Source organism: Anolis sagrei, chromosome 2 (assembly GCF_037176765.1).
Source record: "Anolis sagrei isolate rAnoSag1 chromosome 2, rAnoSag1.mat, whole genome shotgun sequence".
NCBI classification, from domain to species: domain Eukaryota; kingdom Metazoa; phylum Chordata; class Lepidosauria; order Squamata; family Dactyloidae; genus Anolis; species Anolis sagrei.
In genome coordinates, this window is record NC_090022.1 from 137,868,462 (window position 1) to 137,887,126 (window position 18,665).

The following is an 18,665-nucleotide window of genomic DNA, read 5'->3' on the forward strand; positions in this document are numbered from 1 at the left end:
AAAATATGATGTTTTGGTGCTTAATTTGTAAAATTATAACGTAAGTTGACATTTAATATGCATTTCCTTAATCCCGCCTTATTATCCAATATTTTGGCTTATGCAACATTCTGCCGGCCCAATTATGTTGGATAAGCGAGACTCTACTGTACATTCATTCTGTAGTCTAGACGTGCCCTGTCTCTATGGGGTCAGAATTTCATTAAATTTGGATGCAAAATTGTTTTACCTAATATACGGTAATTTTATGTAGTAATTACAAATTTAGCACTAAAACATTGCAATGTATTGAAACAGCTGTGGATCCGGGTGGGAGGTAGACTGCATTGGATAATACAGAACGTTGGATGAGCAAAGGTTGGATAAGCAAGAAACTACTGTACTTACAATTCAGCCATGGCAAAGAATTTGAGAATTAGTGTTTCAGTGGAATCAGGCAAGCGAGTGGCATGAAGAATATGAGTTCGATGGGGGAAAGACTCCATGAAGAATTCTTAATAGAAACTTTGGGCCCTTCCACATAGCCATATAACCCAGAATATCAAGGCAGATAATACTCAATATCTGCTTTGAACTGAGTCCACACTGCCATATAATCCATTTCAATGTGGATTTATACAGCTGTGTGGAAGGAGCCTAAGAAAAAAGAAAACACCCCACTTCTTTAAAAATAAATAAATAAAGGCTCTGTGCCTTGAGCAGCTGCATTCCAGGTAAAAATAAACATTAAAATGAGTAGCTGGCATGAAAGCACAGGCGTAAGGAAACCCTCCTTTGTTAATTTCTAGTCTCTGCTTTGTTTTAAACATGAACAGATTTGGGGCATCACATTAAGGGGAGAGGAAAACATAAAGATCTAACCAACCAGACCCCCGTGATATGTGTCAGTTAATGTTGACCATTTGATAAGTTCATCCGTCCTTTGTTCCTTCTCTTCCAGCTGGTGCTCTTGAGCAGTGTGTGTCTTCAGAAGTGGCCTTGCATGGTTTTGGGCCTATACTGCTGTTGCGGGAGAAGAACCAGCAAGGCGAGTGTGTCAGCCGACCCCGGTTTCAGGGAGAAATAAGGTCTAAGAACTTTAGCAAAAGGTAAAAGTGAGGGAATTGAAAAGAAGGACATGAGATGTCCAGGCTAAAGTCCCAGATTAGCGCTAATCAATATTTCTTTGTCTAACCTTACTCACAGAAATCTTTTTGTACCTTGGAGGCTCATATTTGGCCCATTTTCAAAATGTAACCCTGAGTATATAGTTATATAAAATACATATAAAATCAAACATTTACTGATAGCAAATCAGTGTTTGCAAGGCTTGCTGAACAGGTTGATTTCCCCTTTTATGAAGTACAGCTGAAGTGTCTTCTGCAGAGTCCACTGTAAACACTGCACAACAGATTCATGCAAATGTCTAAAATATCTATCAGGTAACTAACGTTCAAAAACTTACTGTTGCCAAATTTTTCAGGACCTCAACATTGAACTAAGGGGGCCCCATTTGGGGTTGGGACCCACAGTTTTAGAAGCAGTGTTCTAGACCAGTTTTCTCAACTTTCAAGCCTCTAGATGTGTTGGGAGTAGAACTCTGCAGAGACTGCTTTAGACCAAATACATATTTAATATATTTGGTGTAAAAGGTTCCTCCTCATTATCATAGCTGTCTCCGCTTTCCTAGTTGCAACAATGCCAAAGAAGAAGGGACGCAGGCGAGCGCCGCTGACCGAAGAAGAACGTTTGCTTATGATGCAACAGAGGCAACTGGCCGAGGAGGAAATGATTAAGAAGAAAGAGGACATGCTGGCTCAGTTCCTAAAGGTACCATTTGTTTGGCTGAACTTAAGGAGCGCAGGGCAAAACAGAAGCAGGAGATGAAATCCGTGGAACCTGCAGCTCTGTAGAGAAAGGAGTCTTAGCAATAAGCATTGTACTGCAGGTCTTTAGAGTTCTTTTAAATATGGGAAGATTATACATAGATATGTATGCTTACTAACAATTAAAAACCAATATAGCAGAAGTGTCTTTCTTTTTCATGGGAATTGTTTGAGAAAGTAAGCAAATAAGGAGAGTCATAGAGTGCTTCCAAGTTGAATGGCGTTGTGCAACCATTTCATGTCCTCCTTAATGCTCTCTTTAATTGATTGCAAGACAAGATAGAAGAAATAGGAGGATTGCAAATGGAACCTGCCGTTGTCTGGACGTTTTCCACCCCACCAAAACTCTGAATGAGCCAGAGTAATTGCAGTATAAAAGCATCATATGGAAGCACCCTTAGGTTTTGGAAAAAAAAAACCCTGTCTGAAATGTTTCACTTCTGTAATCATTAATCCAAAACAAATGCCAGGAAATATTCTGTCAAATACAGTGGAGTAATTCAAAGGCTTCCAGTGGCAACAATTTCCTTAGATTAAAGAATGGCAACAGGCCATAGAACAGGGATGCTGCTGCACCTTCCAGGTGTTTTGGAATATAGTTCCCACAATCCTTTACTATTGGCCATGATGAGGGAGTCATGAGAATTGTAGGCAACCCTTCTAGAGAACCATCACTTTCATGCTCCTGTTTTACATTATATGTTGCAGTGGGGAGTGGAATGTGCCCCATAATTGTCTAACTCATTGTCCCAAAGGATTCCAGTTCAAATATAACATTAAATTTTATGTAGCCTAACGCTACCAAATCCCATCTGATTTTAGAAGCTAAGTAGGGTGAGTATTTTGGTTAGTATTTTGGTTAGTACTTGGATGTTAGACCACCAATGAATACCAGGTGCTGGAGGCAATATATCGGAAAATTGGCAAAACCACCTCTTGAGTATTTGCCTATGAAAACCCTGTAAAATCCACAGGGTCTCCACAAGTCAACATGCAACTGAACTGATTGCCACTTTACTTTCAGATGTCGGGCTGATAGAATTTTCACCTTAGAGATTTCAGGGATAGAGCAATAACTGTGTTTCCATAAATGGCTGTGATGAATGGTAACTTATTGATGTTGTAAACTTGTTGTTTGCAGCTTGGCCATGTTTACATTAGCTATCGCCACTGCTCTTGTACTTGAGTTGATGCATTACCTTGTGATGTCTGCAGTGTGTTTAGTTCAATGTTGTGGTCTGCCATGCAGGACAAACTGGCCAAGGAGGAGCATAATAGCACCGTGAACATGCACAAGATCAACCTGCAGTGGCGCACGGTCCTCCGCGAAGTCAAGGCCAGAGAGCTACGCAAAGACATTGAGATTCTCAGCCAGACCTTTGAACGTGTGGTGGACTGCAAAGACAATGTCATTAGGGTGAGCCACAACACTGGAAGGAAACATGATTCCCCCCCCCCCCCCCACACACACACACTTATTGTGGATTTTTGCAATATGTATTTATTTAAACTATTTTGGTTACCCTCAAGAGGTAAATGCAAAGACGAAGTAAAAGGATACCGTAATGAGCTTAGTGAATATATAGAATGTCTAGAGAAGCTTCTCTGAAAAATCTTGTGTAATTATGATCTCAGTAAAAAGCTGTGGTGAAGAGAAATTGCAGATTCCATATTGCAGTAAAATCATGATTCAGGCAGCCATAAAGGCACACAAATATGAACTATTTCTGTATAATTTTTGTTAACTTTTGTTACATAGTTAACAGGAAAAGACAGAGTAAGCAACACAAAAGCGAACATTTTGAAACATTTCAGCTTACAGGTGGTTTTCCAGGGCTAGTCAAGTCATCCAACTATATCTTTTCAGTCCCTTGCTAAGGACCTTGCTGAAGCGGAAGCTCAATATGCGCATGCCCTACGCAGCCACCTGCGCAACATTGACCAGCTACTACAGTTGCAGCGATGCCGCCTGGGATACTTAGAAGAGGATTACCAGACTGAGTTACGAGCCCTGCAGAAGGAGTTTGACACAGAGAGGTAGAAGAGAGGATGGAAACATGACAATTCAGTTACTGTGAAAATTGCATTGGCTGGCCTGTGGGGTGGATTCATGAGATTCTTTCTTTCAGGAAGATGATCATAGGGCATCACGATCAGGAGACCCGCTACATTCAGGATGTGCTGCTGGCTATGGAACAAAATTTTGCTGACAGTGAATATGAGGCCAGGCTAGATTTCCAGAGTACGAGAGATGATGTGAAGAACAAGGTGGGAGTTGAGATACAGGATGCAACACTGTGCCTAGTGAACTGGACGGGTGAGGGAATGGTCATGTTTTGGAACAGAAATTATCAAGGCGTTTGTATGTATGCCTTAGGCCCCTTCAACACTGTCCTTATATCCCAGTATCTGATCCCAGATTATATGCTTATCCTAGATTATCTGGCAGCGGAGATTCATTCAGTTCAAAGCAGATAACCTGGGATCAGATCCTGGGATATAAGGACAGTGTACAAGGGTCCTTAGAAACAATATAGCCAATAAACTGTAGCAGACGATCATTCTTTCATATGTACATTGGCATCTCATTATTAGACAACACAGTCCAACCAAAATAATTTCTTGGTGTCTTGATTTTTAGGCCTATTCTTGGATTATGTGGGCTGCTGACTCAGAAAACTGTATTAGATAGACTACATCACCAGGTCAACTATACCCAGAAACAGGGCTAACATCTGAGGCACCAAAATATGTTTTGACCAGTATAATTATTGATGTTCTTCCTTTTTTTATTCCAGTCTTTTCAAGTAGCGGTTAATGTATGACACAGATGAATATGTCAGCATATACATGTTTATGTAACTAATTAAACCAGACAAAGTGCAACTAGGGAGCTATGTAAAGATACCCACCAGAGGTTTGCTCAAACTGAGATTTTTCTCAGGAAAAATAAATGTTCTATGTGCATGATATGCCTAACACTACTGAGATGTATGGCTAATATCCTCTTAGCCACCTAACATGGCATAAGTCTCAGCTAGTCCATTTAGACTGGTCATCTGGTACAGCTCTTTCCTGTTTCTTCTCTTGGTGTTTAATGCCGTGGGAAGCAAGGTGAAGAGCTCACTAGATAATCCCATTTCCTTTGAGCACTGATAGGTTACAGAGATCCACCTGAGCTTAAGTAGAGTGTGAATGTGCCTGGAGATACTCCAAAAGCATACCAAAATTGATGATGTTGCATTGTCCATTGTACTGGGAAGATGAGTGAGAGAATCATATGGCAGTGGTGACTATAGACTATCATCACACTAGAGGCCAGTTGCCTCTTTTAAAAGGCTCCTCGCTAAACTACAAATCCCAGAATTCTGCAGGAGGCAGAAACCAGATTTTAAGTGGATTTTTTCTCTAGTGGAATGAGGCCTTATGTTCCTCAAAACGTTAATTCAGCTGTTCGAGAGATCTTGGCAGCTAGGATACCAAGAGTGTATTTGAACTTATTTCCAGGCTACAAGATTGCTTGTACTTCGTGCTAAAAACAAAAGCCAATTGTGTTGTCGAAGGCTTTCGTGGCTGAAATCACTAGATTGCTGTGAGTTTTCTGGGTTGTCTGGCCATGTTCCAGAAGCATTCTCTCCTGACATTTTGTCCACATCTATGGCATGCATCCTCAGAGATTGTGAGGTCTGTTGGAAACTAGGCAAATGAGGTTTATATATCTGTGGAATACCCAGGATTTGTTTTTGTTGTCTTATTGTGTGTTTGAATGAAAGTGTTGCTTAACTAGGAGCACTAGGCTTACCTACACTAAAAGGAGCTACTTAATCAGATGATTGTAGAGTAAATGGGGATGGGGGGGGGGCACCCATGTGGAACTGATGTCTTTTTGTTTTTCCCCAGAACTTGGAGGAGAAGCATTACCTTCGTGTGCAATTAGAGGGTAAAGTGGAAAATCTGTGGAAACGCTTCCAGCAAGCCTTGCGTAACTATACAGAGGCCACAGAGGACCGCAAAATTGCCTTCGAAGCTCTCAGACTCAGGGATGAGAGGAGCACCAAGGAAATTGAGATGCAGATGAGGAAGCTGCAGAAGATGCAGGTGGGCAGCTTCTTTCAGTTGTATCCATCTTAGATAATTCTTGGGTGCAAGGGGCTGCTGAAACTCTAGGCGTGGTTTCTTCCGAGCGTCTGTGGCACAGCTGGGTCACCTCTGCAACACAACTATGTTCCTCCATAATCATAGCATGAACGGATTCTTCCAGGGCCTTAGCTGAGCCACATCTCTATCATATATATCTTCTACAATTCACTACCTGAATAGCTAATCTGTGGTCTTTCTTCAGCCATACTTTCTTTGGTCTACATACAATGACATCCATCAGCGAGTGGGACTTCAGTTTAAACCACAGTGCCATTCATTTCTCATCAGTTTGTTGCAAACATGGGGGCATATCCATGCCTATTACCATGGCAACATTGTGAAAAGCCCTGCTATTGATTACAGGAACTGGTGTGGCTGCAGATAAACCTCCTACCTGAAGATATTGTGTATATTATTTTGATTCACCTGAGTCATTGAATGTTTCCTTTTGTGTGTGTGTGTGTAAACTGCCCTGAGTCCCTTCAGGGAGAGAGGGTGGTCTAGAAACAAACAAACAAACAAACAAACTGGTGTAGAGTAGGCAGTTGCAGGAGCTCCAGATGTCAGCTTTCGGTTTCTGCAAACCTTAGGGAGGGGGTTTATGAATGGCAAAGAATGTCAGAAAATGAATAAACAAGGACAAGAACAAGAGCTGGAGAACATCCCCTCTGGCTTGAATAAAGTTTAAATTGTGCTGGAGTGCTCTGGAACCTTTTGAAAAGATGAATTGCTGCATATGAAAGCTTCCAAGACAGGAAATTCACTTTTTAAGGCACCAGTTTAGGGAATGTGTGGAACTTCAGGCAAGGGGTAGTTGCTTGTGTACTTAGTATTGCACTTCACCTACTGTATTAGAGGTCTTGCATGGGTAGCAGGTAGATCCCAGGTAGGACGCAAGGCCATATTCCCTTGAGGCAAAAAGAGTTGGGGACAACTTAACAGTGAGGGGCAGTTCTGGGTAGGAGTAGATCAAAGTTGATATAATAATGACAAAAATGGGTGGTGATGCCTCTCCCCCTTTTAGGCCCCTTCTATGGCTGGATCTACACTGCTGATTTATTATCAGTAAAAGTTTGGTTTTTATATCTTTTAAATATATTTGTACACCTGGGTTCATGTAAAAATTTCTTGAGTAGAAAGGGGTTGGGAGTGGAAAAGATTTAAGACATTCTCTATGGAGAATGTCCTCCAATCTGGAAATATCATCTCAGTTATCAGCATTGCCTGTTGTTGCCAGGACCTCATAATCACTCTGAGGAACAAGATTGCCCTTCATGCACGGGAAAGCGAGGAGCAAAATCGGCGTGTTCGTGACGAGAAGGAGTTGGTGCTGAAACAGCTTCAGAAGCTCAAGTCCCTGATGAACCGGGCCAGAGCCAAAGCCCGCAACAATCTGGCAAAGCTTACCAGGGAGAGCACTGGGACTCTCAAAACACTGGAACATGTGGTAGAGAAGGTAAAACTGACTGGGGGACACCTCCAGATATATAGACATACAAATGTGATTGAAAGGCATGTAAGCCTAGTTTTCTGTGATATCTGGAGCTGAGGAAACTCCTAGAATTATAAGGAAAAGGGATTGAAATTGTGTTGACACAGCTTTAGTGTCTAAAAATAGTTAGTTGGCTGCAGACATGCGAGTATTAGTGGAGACCGTCTTTCAGGTGTAATTTCCACCTTCTCTCTGGCCCCACATAATCCTCCTGAGCCTTCTCTTCCTGGAAGGTAGAGGAAGTAGCCTTGAGTATTAGAGAAAGACATGTAAAAAGTAGAAGGGCCTAAAGATTGCTGGAAAATTATAGTTCCTGGTAAGTGTTGACACTTTCCATTTAGGACCATTCCTAAGCGTTGCCTTCACAGTTTCCAATTTAGGACCATACTGGATGCACACAGTATACCTTCCATCTTGGCAAACAAAACCAGTGCCAGACCTAGAAGTAAATCTATCCTATCCAGTGGTTGCTTCCTGTCCCAACAGGGAGAACTGATTCTGCGCCTGGCTGAAATGTGTCGCCGGTTGGAGTCTGAGGAGGAGAAGGTGCTGCCGTTTTATGCAAGCTCTCTTACCTGGGATGAGCAGAGGACTGCAGATAAGATCATCATGGAGAAGCCTGTTGAACCACTGGCAGAGGTGAGTAGCCTGGATTTGCAAATGGATGGGGTGCATGCATCTGGCTGCTTTTCTGACAAAGAGGAGAATAATGTTCTGTTGGCTCATTGTTTGATTAATCTCTTTTGGAACATGAATATTATTCCATATCCCCAGGGCTTTGTCAGGTTGGCATTGAATAGTGTTCTCTCCTGGGTAGGCTGCTATGCCTGTTGAGATCTTGGCTTGAAGCAAAATTATACAGACGCCATTGTAAGCTTCTTTCCTGAGACTAGCAGCAGCTGATGAGAGGAGTTTTCACTGAGATCTAATAGGGAAGGAAAAATAACTTTCCCCTCAACACATAACAACCATAATCTACTTAAGACCCCAGCCTCATGTAGGTTATGCCCATGTATCTTCTGTTAATGGTAAAGGGCAAAGAACCTGAAGTGAAGTTTTTGTTGTTGATTCGTTCAGTCGCTTCCGACTCTTCGTAACTGCATGGACCATCCCACTCCAGAGATCCCTGTTGGCTGTCAACACCTCCAGCTCTTTCAAAGTCAAGCCAGTCACTTCAAGGATAACATCCATCCATCTTGCCCTTGGTCAGCCGCTCTTCCTTTTTCCTTCCATTTTCCCCAGCATCATTGTCTTCTTCAGGCTTTCCTGTCTCCTCATGATGTGGCCAAAGTACTTCATCTTTGCCTCTAATATCCTTCCCCCCAGTGAGCAGTCAGGCTTTATTTCCTAAAGTATGGACTGGTTGGTTTTTCTTGCATATGATGTCAATTACTTCTCGCAAATGAAGTAATTGACATCATATGTAGTTAGCCCTGTGCTGTTTGCTTTTTTATTGTTCGGTCTTTCCCAGAATCCTTTCTGCTTACTCCTTCTGTCCAAACATAACCCTTCAAATTGGTGCTGTTTGTGACACTTGGCTTCCATCCTGCTATTTGACACCTTTGTAAAAAAAAGCCCAGAGGTTGTCACAAGAAGTATCTCTTGATATGAAGACTGCTCAGGAACTGTCTCTTTCACATAATATCACTATCAGGCATCCCTTTGTGGGCAAAGCCATGCCCGTCCACTACAGCACCAGGGCAACTTGGCCTTGCATCTGCACGTTCTCTCTTTTACAGATGATGCAAGACTATGTGGGGCTGGAGCGCTTCTGGCAAAGATACAACAAGGTGAGGCTGGAGCAGCTGTCACTGGAGCGGACCAAGGAAGCACTGCTCCAGGACAATCTTAAACTGAGGCAACTGCTCAAGCAGTACCTGGATGGCATCTCCGTTAACGATGAAGTTCTAAGCCAGATCAATCCTTTGATGATTGTTAACCAGTCAGCTGTTATGCCATCTCCTAAACAACCTATGTCTGTCAGAGAAGACCGGGTCAAGCGGCCTATCTATAATGTCGTCGAGGCAGCACATGAAGTCAAGCGTATCCTCTGAGCAAGCGCATGGTGATTCCAGAGTGTCCCTCTCTGCTTCATTGGCCGACCTTTGGGCATAAAGAAGAGCCAGGCTCTCTCAGCTAGAGGTCTGTACTGGGACCTTCAGAGGAAGGATGTTCCCACGGCAAGCTGCCATTAAAGAGTTAAAACTGAGCTGAAGTCTATGTCTTTTCTCCCTTTTGTAAGCAAACCCCAAACTCCATATACTGGGTACTTGGACTGTGGTGTGTCCACAAGCTGAGTAACCCCCACTTCAATTTCAATAACATGTCATCAGTACTTTATGGGATGGATGCTGTGGCACAAAAATAGAAGAAAGCTTGGTTTAGATATGTTTGTGATTATGATGTTTTCACAGCCACTTTCCTTTCCACCTTTTTATGTATATTTCTATTTAATATTTCCTTTGAGAGTTCAAAGCGGAAAGGTATACAAGTTCAGACTCAAAGTAAAGGCAGGCCCAGAGGACAAAGGTTACAGTGAATTGCAAAGTAACTGTCTTGGCAGTATCCTAAGAAGATGTGTGTTGTATCAATTGCTGTGTACACTATGGCCCCTATTCCAAGGACGTATCTGTACCACAAACACCATATATACTCAATTGCTCAAGTATATATCAACCTCATATATAAGTTTAGGGCAGGTTTTAGGGTATCAGGTCAAGGGTCATTTGATGGAGGAGATAAGTACCAATGCTGCATTAGTTGGGGGGGGGGGGGGGGGGTCAGCGGCCCCTGGCTGCTACATCCTTTTGTTGCTCAGGCCTTCAGAGCAGTCAGAAGCAGCACCGTGGCGGTATAAAAGAGGTTAGTTCTACATTTAGGTTCTCCTGGGATGGACTAAACTCTTTTGCCATTCTACTCAGGGGGGTGGCTCCTTTTCTGATAAGAGTTAAATTTACAGTAATCATATTGACTTGTAAATAAATTAACCCAGTTTTTTTCAGTTGATGTTTTGATTAACATTTTTAGACTTATACATGAATATATATGGACTCGCTGGTGGTGCAGCGAGTTAAACTGTTGAGCTGCTGAACTTGCTGAACAAAAGGTTGGCGGTTCGAACCCGGGGAGCAATGCGAGTTCCTGCTGTTAGGCCCAGCTTCTGCCAACCTAGCAGTTTGAAAACAAGCAAATATGAGCTCAATAGGTATTGCTTCTGTGGGAAGGTAATGGCACTCCATGCACTCATGCTGCTGCATGTCCTTGGAGGTGTTTACGGACGCCGGCTCTTTGACTGAGAAATGGAGATGAGCACCACTCCCTAGAGTCGGACACAACTAGATGTAATGTTAGGAGAAACCTTTACCTTTATTTTTGTGCTGTACTTACACTACCCGTTGTAAAAATGTAGTTTTCTCAAAGTTCTAGAGTCCTCCTTAGCAGTCCCTAGGCCCTTTCCAGAGAGTCCAGGGAAGAGGTACTCAAAGGATTAGAAAAGCATTTCTTGTTCTATATTTCAGCCCAGTCAGTGCTAAGGCACACATAATTAATGTCATTTGTAAACTTTTTGTACACTGATAAATGAGCAAGTACTACTAACTCTGTATTTTCTAGGTGGCCCTTGGTGCCTAATTAGTAACCATTTCACATCTACTTGACTCTGCTGTCTTTGTATATATAAGGTTCATCACAACAGTGCTTCTTATCCTTTCCTTTATGCAAAAGGCATCTTGTCACACTTTTGAAACCAATTGGGTGAAAGAACATTGGTAGCATAAGCCTCTGCAGACTTAATCTACTTTGGATGCATGGGCATTTTACTCCAAACATCTGATGAAGTAAACTTAAATCTATGGAAGCTTATGCTACCAACTTCTTTCTCCCAGTGAGTTTCAAAAGTGCAACAAGAATCTTTCATATACTGATTCAGATGAATGCAGTGATGTCTTCCTAATCACATGAAGGAGGGCATGACTGTGGACATGTGAGGACTTGCCACCTCATAACAATAAAAGGCACAAAGATGTATTGAAAAAGGAGAAAAGGCACTTTATTTCTTCTTGGCTTTGTTTCTTTTCTCTTCCTTGAGTTTCTTCTTGGACACACGGGGTGCCTGTGCCTTCTTGTAGAGGTAGTAGCCAATAAGGCCAAGAAGGGCTGGGACGAGCCCAATGCAGACCAGGGGCAGCACTTCGTTGGACATCTTCTGCCAGTAGTTGGCTCTGGAGAGTCCAACTGCCTCCACCTCAAACTGCAGCACAGCATCAGCTGAAGAGATCAAGGAATTGGATCATGCACAACTGGAAGGAGCTGGCAAGTAATACAACTACGTGAGAGGCAAGGGAATGTTGCAAGTAGCAACTTCTCCACAGAAAATCTAGCTCTCCATAGTATTATAACCAGTATGCATCTATAGTGACTAAAACACAACCAATAGTTTGCACTACCTTTTTATCAGGCAATGGAGACATACAGCACTGTTTCCACATGCCTGGTAAACTTCCCTTTCAGCCCCTTATACAAAACCGGCATAGGTTGGTTGGAGAACCTGTGACTCTCCAGATCTTCCTCCTCTTCTTGTTATGCTGATTTATATCCCACTTTTTCTCTCTGACAGTTTGTTGAAATACAAACCAAAGTCTGAATGCCACAGAGCTAAGTATTTTGTTACTGCTTCTAGGGAAGCTTAACATATAGTTTTTATATCAGTTTTTGGAAGTTGACTCTCCTCCTCCTGCTTTAGAGAAGATAGAATGATGAACCCATGTTCTCTTACAGCGGATGCACGTGAGAGGTTTAGGTGTCATTTTGGCTCTCATTTGTGACAGAGAAATAAGAGGGAATCTAGAAATAAATTCATTGTAGAGAATTTTAAATTGGCAAATCTTACTTGCACAAGGGTAGAAAAAGTGTGCCTCAAGAGTTGGTGTTGTACCATAGCTCCCATCATCCTGCACCATTCACCCTTCAAGTCCAACAACATCTGGAGGGCTACACATTCCCAGTCTCAAGATATGTTGGGGAACAGTTAGAGAGAAACTTACGGGAGTGGCCATAAGGGGTAAAAGTGGAATTAGGAGCATATCAATCTTCCCTATTGGACAAAAACACTCCAACAACACATTGCTAAACATTGTTATCTGATGTCTCTTGCCAGTCTCACTGAATTGCACTCAGGTAGGGACCAGTGGCTGGTATATATACCTGGGACAGCAGGTGGGGAGCCTCGCTTGCCATATGCCAGCTGAGGAGGAATGATGACTCTTCGTTTCTCTCTGTCAGAAAAAAGGAAAGACCCTTTCAGTTTTCAAGAACTGAGCATTTTTGTCCATGTCTACAGACTTCACCATGAGCTTCTCAAAATAATCTGTGCAGCATAAATAAACCAGGCATGGGATTAATCTTTAGTGAGACCTTACTTTTTCCAGGACAGAAAGGGGAGCAGATGGATTTAGGGGGGAGGGGGGGGGGAACTGGAAAGACGTGTTAGACCAGTTTTCTTTGGATTTTTCTCTTCATATAGAAGGCTTTATGTTTACATAGCTGGAGCAAAAATTCTTAAAATAGTAAACTTTCATAAATGAAGGGCTGGGATCTAGGAAAAGGGAGAAATTATGTTTCCATTAAGATTTTGAAAAATAAAGAAAAGTGGCACCTGATATATAAAGTCAATGGAGAATCTCTCCGCTAACCCTTGGATCATGTATTACACTTATGATAAACAGAGTGCTTATCCACATTAAACATGGATGTGAGTTTAACTGTCTTAGACTTCCACTCAAAGTGCATCTACATAGTAGAATAAATGCAGTTTGACACCACTTTAATTGCCATGGCTCAATGCACCAGTGCAAAGAGGAGCCAGTAATCTTTAATAGAGAAGGCGAAGGCCTTGAAGAACTGCAACTCCCAGGATTCCATATCATTGACCCATGGGAGTTAAACTGCATTCATTCTACTATGTACATGCCTCCTAAGAATCATGGAATTGGAATTTAATTTCATGTGACCGAGGAAGTGATTTCTCTGAAGTATTTTACTTTAGAGAAAGGCAATGGCTATTAGACTCTATTAACTACATATTCCTATACATGTCAACTGAGACACACATCCCAATGAAGTCAATATCTTCGGGTGGTGAATACAAATGTGCCCAAGGTTAGTAGCAGAAATATTACTGAACTGAAGAGCAGGGCATTAAGAGGCTCTACACAATACACACACATACACAAAATTTCCAGAAAGAGCCTCACTCCATTGCCCAGAGAAGGGCAACTGCAGGAAGCCTACTTTCCTGCTTCCTGCCTGAAAGTAACCCTAGGACTACAGTGCTGACAGGAAATATGTCTCCTGTGGCTTCCTTTGCTGGCTAGGAGAAGAAGAGTTTTTGGGTTCTGTGTAGATATGACAGTTTTGTTTCATATTAAAGGAAACCTGTTGTGAATAATTTGAAGCACAGTTTGATGAAAAGGCCAAATTTCTCAAGTTGCCCCTCATATGAATTTTTTTTTAAAGTCTCCCAGTCTGTCAGGTCAGCCACTGACCATGATGGTTGGAGGATTTGGGCAGCTGGAGTCCCAAAAGTTACTTTTCAAAGGTTTATTAAATCAACCGTTCCCTATTGTGGAAAACTATAAATTCAGGAAGGATTAAGAAGGGCTGGTCAAAGGAAAATCTTAATTCCTTTAACCAAACTGCAGTTTCCAGGTTTCTCTATGAGAAGTAAAGGCAGGTAAACAGTTCATTTTTTCAAGGCTTGAGCTTATATGATGCAATATCAGGAAACATGTCTTCCAGAGGTAGTAACCTGAGATAAGACAAGTGCAGAGGAGATTACTACTTACCCAACACACATGTCCAAAAGGGCCTGTTCCAAGCCTGAATTAAAGAAAAAAGACACACACTCTCAGGAGATAGATGGCTTGGAGATATGTACCATATATATTCGAATATAAGCCGAGTTGTTCAGCCCTTTTTAAGGCAGGAGAAGCCCCCCTTGGCTTATACTCAAGTCAAAGTTATTTAGTGTTTTAGTCTGCTATTATTATTGTTGTTACATTTATTATTTTACTCTATTATTATTACATTTATTATTTTACTCCATTTATTATTGTTATTATCAGTGGTCACCTTGATCCACCCAGGAAAATCTCCTCTACATACCGGGTCCTAGGGAGGCACATTTGGAAGCTACAAGGCGTAGAGCTTTTTCGATCTATGCTCCAATTCTGTGGAACTCATTGTCTCCATATATTAAGAGCAATGTCGGAGTTGCGACCTTTTGCAAAGGCGCTCAAGACTTGGCTGTTTGGCTGTGCATTTAAGTAACCGGATCAAATTTTGCCATAGTCACTGCTGAATGTTTTTATGTTGAATGTTATTATGTTGAATGTTTTTATGTTGAATGCTTTTATGTTGAATGTTTTTATATTGAATGTTTTATATTGTGTATAAGCTATTTTAAATTGTAAGTCGCTCAGAGCACTTTGGTGGAGAGCGACTAATTAAGAAATAAAGTGATGATGATGATGATGATAACATTATTTTACTCGAATTATTATTATTATTACATTTATTATTTTACTCTATTATTATTTATTTCTATTGCCTCAATTAATGTAATTTTATTGGTATCTATTTTTATTTTGAAATTTACCAATAGGTGCTGCATTTCCCACCCTCGGACTATACTTGAGTCAATACGTTTCCCAGTTTTTTGTGGTACAATTAGGTGCCTTGGCTTATATTCAGGTCGGCTTATACTTGAGCATATACAGTAGTATTGTGCCTAGAATTCTGCCTGCTAGACCTATCCAGTTTTCCTGAAAGTAAGACCTGCCCCAAAAACAGCCCTAGCATGATTTTTCAGGATGCTCGAAATAGAAGCACTACTTCAAAAATAAGCCCTAGTTACAGTTAATTTAAAAAATCAATTTGAGCAGTGTACAGGCAGCTATAAAGGTAAAAAAAGTAAAATCTTTGGGAGCAAAAACTGGGTTGTTGTAGGTTTTTCGGGCTATATGGTCATGTTCTAGAAGCATTCTCTCCTGATGTTTCGCCTGCATCTATGGCAGGCATCCTCAGAGGTTGTGAGGTCTGTTGATGCAGGCGAAACGTCAGGAGAGAATGCTTTTAGAACATGGCCATACAGCCCGAAAAACCTACAACAATCCAATGATTCCGACCATGAAAGCCTTTGGAGCAAAAATTAATATAAAATCTCAAAAGCCATCATCTAGACATGGACTCAGAATTCCAAATAAGGTCTGACTGGCATACAATAATTCAATTCTCTTGTCTTGGGAATTGTAGTTCTATTAATGCCATCTAACATCACATTAGGCAGCAACCTAATGACAAACCGAAAGGTCTCTAGTTCTCAACTGCCTTGCTCTGGTCTGGCTTTCATGACTGAATCCACACAGCTGTTGCACAGTTTCCCTCCTTTCTAATGGCTCCACTTTGTGCTGTCAAAGGCTTTCATGGCCAGAATCACTGGGTTGCTGTGAGTTTTCCAGGCTGTACGGCCATGTTCCAGAAGCATTCTCTCCTGACGTTTTGCCCACATCTATGTCAGGCATCCTCAGCAGTTGTGAGGTCTGTTGGAAACTAGGTAAGTAAGGTACCCCCAGGCAGCAATCATGCAGGCTTTAAAGCTACAAGGCCATTACATGCTAATCAAGGTGGCCAATTGCAACACTCACACTTGCCTCAAGCAGGCAAAAGATCTTTCTCCCTCCCTGGACATGATTCCACAGATATATAAACCCCACTTGCCTAGTTTCCAACAGACTTCACAATCTCTGAGGATGCTTGCCATAGATGCCAGGAGAGAATGCTTCTGGAACATGGCCATACAGCCCGGAAAACTCACAGCAACCCAGTGTCTCCACTTTACGTCCAAAGTATAACAGCCTCAATTTAGTCCACAAATCAACACATTTGGGAGTTCAAATTCCAACAACGTACCTGGAATGACTTGTCTTTTACCCAGCTCAACCACCAGTGGGTCGCGGGAGAGTGAGGTATCAATGACGTGGCCATCTTCAAGGGTACCCTGCCGAGAGACAACACGAAGCACGACAGGGGCAGGTTTAATAAAGCAGCGGGTGCCAACGGAGCTGACAGTCACCAATTGATAAAACATTTGATTGACAAGGTGTAAAATAAATACTAGGATGGAAGAGGAACAGGTCCAAGCTTGTAGGAAAGGCATGGCATGGGCCAGCTTGGGCCCTCAGGGTGTTTTGGACTTCAACTCCCACAATTCCTAACAGCCTCAGGCCCTTTCCTTTTCCCCCTCCTTAGCTGCTTAAGTCCAAAACACCCTGAGGGCCCAAGCTGGCCCATTCCTGATCTAACCATTGGGAAAAAATTGATTTGATAGGTGACACTATCATGTATTATACTATTATTTGCGCCATGGCTGTTAAAGTGGTGCCAAACTGCATTAAGTCTGCAGTGAAGATGCACCCTGAATCTGATTCTGGGTGGTACTGAGTACTCTTGGGGGTCCCTGGTCCCCCCCCCCCCGCCCCCGAGGTGAGATTCAAGTCAAATGATGCTCTTAAACTGGCTCCTTGCCTGCCTTTGGCCCGCCCAATGTCCCAAACTACAGCTCCCAGAATCCCTTGCCATAGTTATGTGTAGTTGAGGCTTCTGGGAGTTGGAGTCCAAACCAATGGTATGGAGGGCAATTCCCCCATAGTCCCCTGTAGAGCTTTTTCGAGGGCAACGGAGGGGGCGGGGCCTAAGGCGGGCCACGCCCCCTGCCGGCGCTGCTGACGTGTGCCCACTCACCGTGTAGTGGATCTGGATCGTGTCGCCCACCGCCGAGCGCTCCGTGCAGCCTTCGGGGGCCGCGACCTGCAAAAGGGAGACAGAGAGCCGTGGAAGAAGTGGGCGCCTCGGGAGGGGTTCTGGCTCTGCACAATGCCTGGGGACTCGGGAGTGCGTGGGTCACTCACGCGTGTTCCTGGGGAGGGACGGCGGGAAATCAAAACTCCGCTATGAGGAGGGATAGAAAGGAGGGCTTATTCACTACTGACTTTCCTCCCACCCCATAGCCTGCCAGAGCAGTTTGAGATCACGCGTGGGTTTTGCAGAAGGGTACAAATACGAGGTAATGGGTTGGTTTCGGTGGCACCCCACTCCCTACGGATTCGCGTGGTTTTCCCTTCCCCACGCGTGTTTGTCCTCCACGCGTGTTTGTCCTCCACGCGTGTTTTGCGCCCCTCATTATATACGCGCGTGGTCATCTTTCCCCACGCATTACCACCCACGTGTTTTTCACCCTTTCCCACGCACACGCGTGATTTTCCATCTCCATGTTTACTATCCATCCCCCACGCAAGTCTTTCCAAGTACAATAGTTTGCGTCCCTCGCGCGTGTTTTCCACCCCACGCGTGGAATTACACGCTCCTTGGCTCTCCCTTTTCCGGCCCTAGCCGTTTCCTCGCAGGCATGCGCGTGGGTTGGTTGCGTGTCCTTGTTCATCCACGCACGCTCGCTCACCAGGGTTTCCAGCTGCAGCGTCCGGAGCGGAGTTTCGCTGGTGTTTTCCTCTTCCTGCTGCTGTGCCTTGCAGCAGCCCAAGAGGAAGAAGAAGAGGAGGAGGCAGAGGCCGAAGGGGGCCCACGCGCGGCGAGGCCGAGGGAGCATGGCGAAGGCGCAGCGGGACTCGCGGGCAGCTTCCCCTCGGGTCCGCAGGGCCGGGGCCAGGAGAGACGGGGTGAGGTGGCCTCCCTCCGGCCCCGCCCCAGAGGGAGGCGTGGCCCGGGGTTGGGCCTTCCCCACGGCAAGGATTAAGGCAGGCAAACCAGAGAGCGAGAGATCCACGTGGATCCTTTCTGAAGGGCAGAAGAAACGTCCCGCTAACTTCCCCATTGCGGGTTCCTGTCCCTTTAAGGCGTCCGCATTCCATCCTCTTTCCCTGCAGCCTAGAATGAATGCAGCATGGCCGCCGTGGCTCAGTGCTATGGAACCACGGGAGTTGTAGTTTGACAAGGCCTTTAGCCCTTCTCTGCCCAAGAGTGCCGGTGCCTCAATAAACTACAACTCCCAGGATTCCATAACATTGAATCATTGCAGCTGGCATTCGGTGGCAGCCCTCGACTTTAGGAACCTGGGCATTCTGGGAGTGACCATCCAGAAAGACACATTTTCCCAA

The 18,665-nt window shown here is 43.5% G+C and overlaps 2 protein-coding genes across 2 annotated transcripts; one reads left to right on the plus strand and one right to left on the minus strand.

Moving 5' to 3' along the window:
- The first annotated feature begins 952 nt into the window (after positions 1 to 952).
- Positions 953 to 9,759, plus strand: CCDC65 (coiled-coil domain containing 65). The gene is made up of 9 exons (XM_060764125.2): positions 953 to 1,088; positions 1,670 to 1,809; positions 3,115 to 3,282; positions 3,733 to 3,902; positions 3,995 to 4,133; positions 5,766 to 5,963; positions 7,243 to 7,461; positions 7,984 to 8,136; positions 9,237 to 9,759. Exons 2-9 carry the CDS (start codon positions 1,678 to 1,680, stop codon positions 9,549 to 9,551), a joined length of 1,494 nt encoding a protein of 497 aa, XP_060620108.2. The 5' UTR covers positions 953 to 1,088; positions 1,670 to 1,677; the 3' UTR covers positions 9,552 to 9,759.
- A 1,764-nt stretch (positions 9,760 to 11,523) lies between these two features.
- On the minus strand, positions 11,524 to 18,397 carry FKBP11 (FKBP prolyl isomerase 11). The gene is made up of 6 exons (XM_060764123.2): positions 18,011 to 18,397; positions 17,296 to 17,361; positions 16,465 to 16,552; positions 14,340 to 14,373; positions 12,700 to 12,770; positions 11,524 to 11,763 (listed from the first exon to the last, which is right to left on the minus strand). Exons 1-6 carry the CDS (start codon positions 18,380 to 18,382, stop codon positions 11,546 to 11,548), a joined length of 849 nt encoding a protein of 282 aa, XP_060620106.2. The 5' UTR covers positions 18,383 to 18,397; the 3' UTR covers positions 11,524 to 11,545.
- Positions 18,398 to 18,665: the final 268 nt, after the last annotated feature.

What these genes read in the sequence shown, in the direction of transcription:
- FKBP11 (XM_060764123.2), bottom strand. Translation starts at nt 18,382, where the DNA reads ATGGGGAAGTTAGCGGGACGTTTCTTCTGCCCTTCAGAAAGGATCCAC. An exon ending in CGCTGCAGCTGGAAACCCTG is followed by an intron (nt 17,362 to 18,010) that starts GTGAGCGAGCGT and finishes TCCCTTTTGCAG; the next exon opens with GTCGCGGCCCCCGAAGGCTG. An exon ending in CTTTTGGACATGTGTGTTGG is followed by an intron (nt 12,771 to 14,339) that starts GTAAGTAGTAAT and finishes TTTTTCTGACAG; the next exon opens with AGAGAAACGAAGAGTCATCA.
- CCDC65 (XM_060764125.2), top strand. Translation starts at nt 1,678, where the DNA reads ATGCCAAAGAAGAAGGGACGCAGGCGAGCGCCGCTGACCGAAGAAGAA. An exon ending in AAGGAGTTTGACACAGAGAG is followed by an intron (nt 3,903 to 3,994) that starts GTAGAAGAGAGG and finishes TCTTTCTTTCAG; the next exon opens with GAAGATGATCATAGGGCATC. An exon ending in CTGTTGAACCACTGGCAGAG is followed by an intron (nt 8,137 to 9,236) that starts GTGAGTAGCCTG and finishes TCTCTTTTACAG; the next exon opens with ATGATGCAAGACTATGTGGG.